Source organism: Lathyrus oleraceus, chromosome 2 (assembly GCF_024323335.1).
Source record: "Lathyrus oleraceus cultivar Zhongwan6 chromosome 2, CAAS_Psat_ZW6_1.0, whole genome shotgun sequence".
NCBI classification, from domain to species: Eukaryota; Viridiplantae; Streptophyta; class Magnoliopsida; order Fabales; family Fabaceae; genus Lathyrus; species Lathyrus oleraceus.
The window spans coordinates 138,481,308-138,491,704 of record NC_066580.1 but is presented as its reverse complement, the minus strand read 5'-3'; the positions used below and the strand labels follow the sequence as shown (position 1 = coordinate 138,491,704).

Genomic DNA, 10,397 nt, shown 5'->3' with positions numbered 1-10,397 from the left:
CTCACACAACTCTTTCATTGTTTTGTTTTTCAAATTTGTCCCATTATCCGTGATAATTCTGCTTGGAACTCCATAGCGACAGATAATCTGGTTCTTAATGAAGCGAGCAACCACTTATTTCGTCACGTTGGCGTATGACGTAGCTTCTACCCATTTGGTGAAGTAGTCAATTGCAACCAAGATGAAACAATGACCACTGGAAGCTTTAGGCTCAATTGCCCCAATCATGTCAATGCCCCACATTGAGAAAGGCCAAGGTGATGATAAAACATTCAACAGTGTCGGAGGCACGTGCACCTCGTCAGCATAGATTTGACATTTGTGACATTTTCTAGCATAGTTGAAACAATCAGACTCCATGGTCAACCAATAATAACTAGCTCTCAAGATCTTCCTAGACATGGCATGTCCATTGGCGTGAGTTCCAAATGATCCTTCATGAATCTCTTTGATCAACATGTCTGCTTCATGTATGTTTCGTGTCTGTCCACGCATCTGAGCAGAACCATGTCATAGTTTCTTTTATATAGCACCTCGTTGCTAAGGAAGAATTTGGATGCCAACCTCCTTAAAGTCTTCTTATCTAGGGTTGTTGCATTCACGGGGTATTCTTGATTTTGTAAGTAGTTCTTGATATCATAGAACCACGGTTTCTCGTTAATTTCTTCTTCAACCAATAGAAAATAGGCTGGTGCAATTTTCCTCTCAATTGTGATAAGTGGTGCCTCATTGAGAAATCTGACTTGGAACATAGAGGCTAACATAGCCAAAGCATCTGCTATCTGATTTTCTGCTCTCGGAACATGATGCAAGGTGATTTCATCAAAGTACTTTATCAATTCCATAATATGGGCACGATATGGGATTAACTTCTCATCACGAGTTTCCCATTCTCCTTTGACTTGGTAGATCACCAAGGCTGAGTCTCCATATAATTTAAGGATCTTGATTCGGGTGTCAATTGCAGCTTAAATACCCAAGATACATGCTTCATACTCTAAAATGTTGTTGGTACATTCAAAACACAATCTTGTTGTGAAAGGAGTATATCCACCATTGGGATTCATCAACACGGCTCCCACACCATGCCCCATGCAATTGGAGGAACCATCAAACATCATCTTCCAACAGGAACCTGGCTCGGGACCTTCATCTGGGCTTGGAGTTTCACAATCTTTCACCAACATAATATCTTCATCTGGGAAATCAAACTTCAATGGCTCATAGTCTTCGACAGGATGATTAGCGAGGTAGTCAGACAAAACACTTCCTTTGATAGATTTCTGGGTTATGTACTGGATGTCGTATTCAGATAACAACATGTGCCAACGGGCAAGTCTTCCAGTCAAAGCAGGCTTCTCAAAGATATAATTTATTGGATCCATTTTGGAGATCAACAAAGTAGTGTGACAAATCATATACTGCCTAAGACGTCTGGCAGCCCATGCTAAAGCACAACAAGTTTTTTCTAAGAGTGAATATCTGCTTTCACAATCAGTAAACTTCTTGCTCAAGTAGTAAATGGCATGTTCTTTCTTTCCAATTTTATCATGTTGACCTAGTACGCAACCCATGGATCCTTCGAGCACAGTCAGATACATGAAGAGAGGCTTCCCTGGAATGGGTGGAATCAAGATAAGAGGTTCTTGCAGATAACCTTTAATCTTCTCAAAAGCTTACTGACAATCAGAATTCCATTCCATTGCTTGATCCTTTCGGAGCAATTTAAATATAGGCTCACATGTAGCAGTCATGTTGGAAATAAACCTGGAAATGTAGTTCAATCTTCCAAGAAAACCTCTAACTTGCTTTTTAGTTTGTGGAGCTGGCATTTCTTGTATCGCTCTAACCTTATCTGGATCTACTTCAATTCCTCGTTGACTAACAATGAAACCAAGTAACTTCCCCGATCGGACCCCAAATGTACACTTAGCTGGATTCAGACGCAATCTAAATTTTCTAAGGCGCTCAAATAGTTTCAACAAATGGTCCAAATGATCCTCCTCACTCTGTGATTTGGCAATCATATCATCCACATAGACCTCAATCTCCTTATGCATCATGTCATGAAAGAGGGTGACCATCACCCTTTGATAGGTTGCCCCTGCGTTCTTGAGACCAAAAGGCATAACCTTATAGAAGTAAGTTCCCCATGGTGTGATGAAGGTGGTCTTTTCCATGTCATCGGGATCCATCTTGATCTGATTATAGCCTGAAAACCCATCCATGAAGGAGAAAACAACAAACCTAGCAGTGTTATCAACCAAGGTGTCAATATGTGGGAGAGGGAAATCGTCCTTCGGACTAGCTTTATTCAAATCCCTATAGTCTACGCACATTCTGACCTTGCCATCCTTTTTAGGTACTGGCACAATGTTAGCTACCCATTGAGGGTACTTTGCAACTGCAAGGAAGCCAACATCAAACTGTCTTTTGACCTCTTCTCGGATCTTCAAAGCCATGTCTGGTCTTGTTCTTCCGAGTTTTTGTTTTACTAGTGGATAATCTGGTCGGAGTGGTAATTTATGAACAACAATGTCTGTGTCTAAACCGGACATATCTTGATATGACCATGCAAACACATCCACATATTCTTGTAAAAGCTTGACCAATCTTTCTTTGATGTCTGCCCCAAGTGTTGTACCAATCTTGACCTCTTTCTTTGCTTCCTCGGTGTCAAGGTTGATTGTCTCTACCTGCTCTTGATGTGGTTGGATATCTGTGTACTCGTACTCAACCAATCTTGCCAGTTCGTCGGGAACAACATAATCTTCCTCACCCTCTTCTTCAGCTTGGTAGATTGGTGAATCAAAGTTAAGAGTGAAAGTAGAGTCATTGGATTCAACATGGTTTTCTTTTATTCTGCATGTTTAAATGATTTGTTTTTATTAAAAGTAAAAAAAAAACAAAGGAATGCAAGAGGAAAATGATTTTTATTTTAATGGTTTTGAAAGATTGTCATTTTTCTTTAAAAGTGAAAGAGAAAAAGAAGTAAATGAACAAACAAGAATTTAACAAAACGCCTTCATTGATATAAAACTTGGAAATGCAAAGGTGGCCCTACAAAATAGTCCAATAGCTTTGGGCATAGCTATGGAATTTTGAAAACACCAAAGAAAAACAACAAATTACTTTGACAAAGGAAACATCTCTGGGACTTCAATCGCCTTTCAATTGTTCAAAGCCACATCAGACTGGTACACCAGGTTGCTCAAATATTCATCTTCAAGATATTCATCAATAACATTGACTTGATATCCAGTGCTGACAAACACTTCTTGGATAGTCTTCGGACATCCTTCGGTGGAGGTTGATGCTTCCTTATTGACATTGGTTGGTTTATAACCCACCCCATAACGGTCTAGCTTTAGTTTGACATCAATAACATCTCCCCAACCTTCGGGACTTCCTTCCTCGATGGTTGATCTTGCTTTCTTCCATGATGCAAAAGATGGAATACCCTTCTCCTTTGGTTCTTCGACTTCCATAAGGACAGCGTTGGCTATTTCAAGAGCCTGGAAAGAAGTTTCCAAAGCATCCTCATCAGCCTCAATGTAACTAAGCGAAGAGAGGTGGCTTACCATAAGATCTTCCTCACCAGACACAATCACCAACTTATCACCAATAACAAATTTCATTTTTTGGTGCAAGGTGGAAGTCACGGCCCCAGCGGCATGAATCCACGGTCTTCCAAGCAAACAACTATAATTTGGGTTGATGTACATAACCTGAAAAGTAATTTCAAACACATGTGGACCAATTAATATTGAAAGCTCCACCTCCCCTATGACGATCCTCCTCGATCCATCAAATGCCTTGACAATTAATGCGCTTGGCCTTATCTCAGTCCCTTGATATGCCAACTTAGCGAGCGTCCTCTTAGGTAAAACATTCAGAGAGGAGCCAGTGTCCACAAGGACTCTTGCTAGGGTATCTTCTTGGCATTTCACAGATATGTGCAAAGCACGGTTATGGTCTTGGCCATCCTTCGTCAAATCTTCTATACTGAAGCTGAGATGGTTGCATGTTGTAATGTTGGCAATGACCCTATCAAATTGATCAATAGTAATGTCGTGAGTGACATGAGCCTGAGCTAACGATTTCTGCAAGGCACTCCTATGAGCTGGAGAACTCATGAGAAGAGACAAAATGGATATCTTTGAAGGAGTTTGATGCAGCTGATCAATAATCTTGTAATCACTCTTCTTGATAATCCTAAAAAATTCAGCGTCTTCATCAGTTGTGATCACCTCTTTGCCTTTGTTGGTAACAGTAGTGGTGGTTTCTTTTGGTGGAATTGGTGGAGCCAAGTTGAACTGAGGGGTATAAATGCGACCACTGCGGGTCATTCTACTTCCCATTGCTATATCAGTGCTTGCAATATTTGGACCTTCTTTCTGACCTACTTTCTCAGACCTTTGGTTAACCACAACTGTATCATACTTCCAAGGAACTGCTTTAGTATTCTCAAAAGGAAAAGAGCTAGGCCTTTGGACAACCACTGGATTAGGCATATTGAAGATTGGTTCAACTGATTCTGGAATGTTGAAAATTGGCCGAACAAAAGTAGAATCTAGAATGTTGAATATTGGCTCTGGAATGTTGAAGATTGGTGTTATAATACTTAACTCAGGTAGATTGAAGATGGGTTCAATCACTGCTACCTCATTCTTTTTTATACGACCGCTTACTTGTAACATACCTTGGTTAATCAATTCTTGAATATCCTTTCGGACCAAGAGTACATTCTTCACAACTCTTATGGCAATTTTTCAATAAACCTGCATCCACTAACTTTGCATGAAAATCTCTGAGCGGAGTCTTGATTTTGGTTGCATCGAGAATCAGACCTTCATCGGGCTCATCATCAATAGCATTTACAGACCCATGAGCAGGCAAAGGATTGTTTTTGACATTCGGACTGGTACCCCCAAATGAAAGAATCTTTTTCTCAATAAATTCCCTCACAATATGTTTTAAGGCATAACAACCTTCCAAATTATGCCCTGGGGCGCCTTCATGGAACAGACAATGTGCACTGGGATTGTAATATGGTGGGAGAGGATCTGGTGGAGGTCCCAAAGGTCTTGGTACAACTAACCCTTTCTTCAACAATGACAGATATAATTCAGTGTAAGACATAGGAATCTGAGGAATCAGAGGTTTTCCACCTTGTCTTCTATTTTAGAATGGAGCATTTTGGCGCGGAGCTGGAGTCCTTTATTGATAAGCTGGAGCGTTGGGCGCATGTTAATAAGTTGGAAAGTTGGGTGTTGTTTGAAAGATTGGAACTGCTTGAGTCGACTGATGCACTGGGACTTGCTGATTGAAAGTTGGTGTAATAGCTGCTACATACGGCTGTTGAGAAAATTGTGGTTGTTGAACATAATGTTGTTGAGCAAAATATTGTTGCTTTTTCCAAGGCTGATTCTTTCTTCTACTACCCATCACTGCATTTGTTTCTCCTTCCTTTTTCTTATGGAAACTGCTAGAGAATTTCTTGGTATTGTTGTTATTGATGGAATTACTAGCTGCAATAATCATCTTGCCATTTTTTAAGCCAAGTTCCACTTTGATACCCACGGCCACCAAGTCAGAAAAACTTGCAGTCACGCTTCCCATCATCCTTTCAAAAAATTCTGGTCGCACTGTGTCGACGAACCAATCTGCCAATTCTTTTTCAGTTAATGGAGGTTCCACTTGAGATGCAATCTCTCTCCACCTTTGTGCATATTCTTTAAAGGATTCAGAATCCTTTTGGGACATGCTCAACAATTGCCTTCTATCAGGAGCTAGATCCATGTTGTACTTGTATTGTTTGATGAAAGCATCAGACAAATCTTGGAAACAACGGATGCGAGTCTGATCAAGGGTCAAGTACCATTTGGAAGAGGCACCTTTCAAACTGTCTTGGAAACAGTGGATCATGAGTTTGTCATTGTCCATGTGAGCTTCCATCTTTCTATAATACATGATGAGATGACTTTTGGGACAAGTAGCTCCTTCATATTGATCAAGGTTGGGTGTCTTGAATTTTGCGGGGATCACCAATCCAGATACAAGGCACATTTCTCTGGAAGCAGCACCAAAGATCTGATCACCTTCCATTGCTCTCAGCCTTTTCTCAATGGTTTCAACATTTTCTCTCATCTTTTCATGTCTTTCATCACCTTCTTCAGACATATCAGGTATATCATACCCTTGTTGATGATCATCGAAGTACGGTTGAACTCGAGTGTGCATGGCAGTGGGTGCAAAAGTGGGAATCACTTGATTAACTTCAGTAGTTAATGGAACTGTATGTTGAGTGGATTGTCCTTGAGGAGGAGGCACAAAACCATAAGGAAGACCAAAGGTAGGCCAAGTTGCTGGAGTAGTAACTGCTGGCTGAGGAGTAATCACCAGATTGACGATCTCATAAACAATTGCGGGTTGAGTATCCATCTTTGCACGTATTACTTGCAACATCTCCATGATTTGACCTATATTCCCATGTAGATCTGTAAGATCTTCATTGACTCTTTCCATCTCTTGCTCTTGCTCGACCATTCTACGTCGGGCTTGAGCTCTGGTGTTGTACTGGTGTGAGGGTCTCAGTGTGGAAACTATTGGAGAAGAAATGACGGAAATGAGTTTTTATTTTGATAAAAAATGCAAGTGTGATGACATGTGCATGAATGCAATGAAAATTCAAAATTTTAAAAGTTTCAAGGAACTTAAGAGATAATTGCAAACATCAAAAGGCAAATAACAATGACCAAAAGAAACTCATTTCATTAATCAAAGGGAGTTACAAAATTTGATTACACTTTCAAAAGTTCTAAACAAAGCTAAATAAAAGCTAAGTAAAGTCCTAAGGAGATTCCCCTAGTAGCCTCAAGTTGAGCTTCTTAATTTGTTCTTCCATATCCGCCTTCTCGAGCACAAGCTTGTCCACGATCAACTTCCAAGGAGTATTTGACTGAACGCCATAGGAAAATAAATCCTCTTGCACCTTCCTCTTCTTGTTGGAGATCTCTTCTTCATTCTTCACATTCCACTGCCTTTAAAGTTCCTCATCCTCATTGTTGATGATTTGATACTTGTTCTTCCAAGCGTCCCTTTCTCGATGCGCTTTGGTCAAAGCAATCTTCAACTTCTCTGCATCATTCATGAAGATATAGGTAGGTTCTTTGTCAGCTAAAGGCAAAGGCTCTTGGCGAGGATAAGGCATTTTCAAGCTGATGGCCTTATCTTGCACCCATTTAAGATAAGGTTCTAAGGAGACACAATTTGTCTTTCCTAAGACTTTCTTTTCTAGCTTATGAACATGGCGCCAAGCGTGCACAATCTTCTCTTTGAGCGCTTTGCAATCTTCACATTCCTTAAAGAACAAACCCTCCAAGTGAATATTCTTTGTCTTATCTCTCATTGGATAACCGAGTTGACGCCGAGCTAGGATTGGGTTGTAACTGATGCCTCCTTTTGTACCAAGGAGAGGTACATTAGAAAATCCTCCATAACTATCAATGATCCTAACTCCATCATAGTCACGACTATACCAAACAATATCTGAATGTGTGAGCGACATGATCTTTTGTGACCATAAAAGACCATCCTTAAGATCCCAAAAAGCATGAGACCCAGGCAAGTGAGAAATAAAACACTTGTACAACATAGGCACACAACATGTAATCATTCCTCCACTATAAGAATTCCTCATATGAACAGAATGATAGGCATCAACAAGCAAAGGAGGAACTGGATTTCCTATTAAGAAGATCTTGATGGCATCCATGGCAACGAAGTCATCAAAACTAGGAAATAGGAACAATCCATAGATAAGTAGAGCAAAAACAGCCTCAAAAGCATCCACACTCCTCATTCTAGCAAAATACCGAGCTTTTTTCATTAGAAACTTAGCTGTCAAACCAAGAATTTTTCCTTTTGTGGTCATGTGATCCCTGATCTCTGAGATTTTCAAGTGAGTAGCCTTTGCAATGTCTTGATCTTTGGGATCTTCCTCCAAACCAGAAAATGGAGCTTGACTAGAAATAGGAACACCAATCAAATGAGAGTATTCTTCAAGTGTTGGCATAAGCTGATAGTCGGGGAAAGTGAAACAGTGATACACGGGATCATAAAACTGACTCAAAGTAGAAAGAAGTCCATCTGCCATGTTGATCTTCAAAAGAGAGAGCAAATGTCCATATCTTTTGCTGAAAGCCTCTGTGTCAACAACCAAAGATCCTAATCTCCTTAGGTCTTCTAACTTAGGACTCTTGAAAGTGTACTTTTGAGTCTTTTTCCTTCCAAAATCCATGATAAACCTAATGTTTGCAACAAAAGTTCCTAAGTTCCTTGAAAACTTTGTTAAAAAAAATGATGTTTATGATGCATGGATGCATGAATGCACAAACACACAAACAAGGGTCACACACAAATAGGGTTCAAAGGTTCGACGTTGCGAGCATGAGGCCATGGGTTTAACCATCCCAAATGTACTATGGGTTTATTTTGTACATGTACAACGGGTTCTACAAAGGTTCCCAAAAATCATTGACCCATCTTTCGGATATTATCAACACGCCAATTACTCGGGAGTTAATAATATTCTCAAGAGAACCTAATTTGAGTGTAGTATCGCGTATCAACTATTTCAGATTTACACCTTCGCAGTCATCGCACTACATCCTAAAGACCAAGTGGGGTAAATGGGGTTACTAAGGTCCTCAGCTTCTCAGGTTACCCAAATCAATATAGTATGTGTTTTCACAATTGCTTGATCAACAATACTAATTGTAAAGGGAACCTCCACATGAGTGGTGGATTCTCAAGTCAACTTGTTCGAGATTAAACTCCCTATAAGCCTTCTTGACTATACCACATCCTATCTTATTTATATACACTCAAATCCGGGTTAGGACTTACCTTACCACACAATGGATCAACCAAAACAAAGGTCCAAACAAACAAGGAAAACAACTAATAATAACAACACAAATATAATCAAAATAGGCTTAACCCTCTTTCAATGTCCCCAGTGAAGTCGCCATTTATGTCGCGGTGAGAATTAGATATCAAGCTATTGTATTAACTTGAATCACAAAACATTAAATGTTCACCACCGAACTTTAATTTATCCAAGGGAAAGGGAAAAGATCAAATAAAACCCTAATTGTGCAATGTAAAAACAATGCGAAAAGATCTAAAGTTCGGGGGTTGGTTATACTAAGGGAAGGTATTAGCATCCTCAGTATCTATAGTATCCTATAGGAACCTTTTCAAAGTATTTGTGTCATGTTACTATTTGTTTGCTATTATTTGGAAATGTTTTATTGGGAAGGACCTAAAGGTTTTATTAAGTTTTCTCGCCAAAACTTCGCGGTCATGTGCCTACGTATCCTTATAAGGATGGAATCAGAGCAACCGTAGTTCACCTAACTAAAGGGTGAAAGAACACTTGGTAGTGGTCAAGGTTCCAAGGGGGGAAGTAAGTGTTCATAACAAACATACTTACAAGAGTTATAAACTCTTACTTAAATCTAAGTTGAAAGTGAGAATGACTCTAACAAGGTCAAAGGGAAACTAGGGATTGCTAAACTACCTATGACATTAAGTCAATAAAGAGGTCTTTCCCTTGGATTTAGGCAAAAAGATAAACAAAATATAATCAAGATGAAGAATATGTTCAAGCATGACATCAACAAATATAAGCACATGATAAAGAAAGATGTTCAAGCATGACATCAACAAAGATAAACAAATGGTAAATAATATGTTCAAGCATGACATCAATAAGAACAAACAAGGATGAAGAAGATGTTAAAACATGACATCCACAAAGATAATCAAATGAAGAAGATGTTCATACATGACATCAACAAATATAAGCACATGATAAAGAAAGATGTTCAAGCATGACATCAACAAAGATAAATAAATGGTAAATAAGATGTTCAAGCACGACATCAACAAGAACAAACAAGAATGAAGAAGATGTTCAAACATGACATTCACAAAGATAATCAAATGAAGAAGATGTTCATACATGACATCAACAAATATAAGCACATGATAAAGAAGATGTTCAAGCATGACATCAACAAAGATATGAAAGCATGATCATAATAATATCAAGCATGGTATGTATACACATATGTACAACATGTGAACATGAACAAAGGTACAACAACATCAATCAAAGATGTATAAAGTTACATGAATATGAATGACATGGATATATCATCATGAAGAAACAAAGATGAATGACATAACAATTCATGAACATGTATATGGATGTCATATTAAGTATGAATGAACATGTGTATGCATGAAGTAAGACATGGTTTAGACATAACATCAACTTGATCATGAAAACAATTTAAGGTATTAAAAATCATGCATGTTAAGGTTCA

General features: G+C 39.0%; 3 protein-coding genes across 3 annotated transcripts; all 3 read right to left on the bottom strand.

Moving 5' to 3' along the window:
• Positions 1 to 3,170: 3,170 nt before the first annotated feature.
• LOC127122280 (uncharacterized) lies at positions 3,171 to 4,700 on the bottom strand. The gene has a single exon (XM_051052644.1). It carries the CDS (start codon positions 4,698 to 4,700, stop codon positions 3,171 to 3,173), a length of 1,530 nt encoding a protein of 509 aa, XP_050908601.1.
• Positions 4,701 to 5,250: 550 nt separating this feature from the next.
• LOC127122279 (uncharacterized) lies at positions 5,251 to 6,549 on the bottom strand. The gene has a single exon (XM_051052643.1). The coding sequence runs from the start codon at positions 6,547 to 6,549 to the stop codon at positions 5,251 to 5,253; it is 1,299 nt and encodes a 432-aa protein (XP_050908600.1).
• Positions 6,550 to 7,045: 496 nt separating this feature from the next.
• Positions 7,046 to 8,302, bottom strand: LOC127122278 (uncharacterized). Its single transcript, XM_051052642.1, has one exon. It carries the CDS (start codon positions 8,300 to 8,302, stop codon positions 7,046 to 7,048), a length of 1,257 nt encoding a protein of 418 aa, XP_050908599.1.
• Positions 8,303 to 10,397: the final 2,095 nt, after the last annotated feature.

Bases quoted from the DNA above. Each gene is read 5' to 3' on its own strand.
- LOC127122278 (XM_051052642.1), bottom strand. From the start codon at position 8,302: ATGGATTTTGGAAGGAAAAAGACTCAAAAGTACACTTTCAAGAGTCCT.
- LOC127122280 (XM_051052644.1), bottom strand. From the start codon at position 4,700: ATGTTACAAGTAAGCGGTCGTATAAAAAAGAATGAGGTAGCAGTGATT.
- LOC127122279 (XM_051052643.1), bottom strand. From the start codon at position 6,549: ATGGTCGAGCAAGAGCAAGAGATGGAAAGAGTCAATGAAGATCTTACA.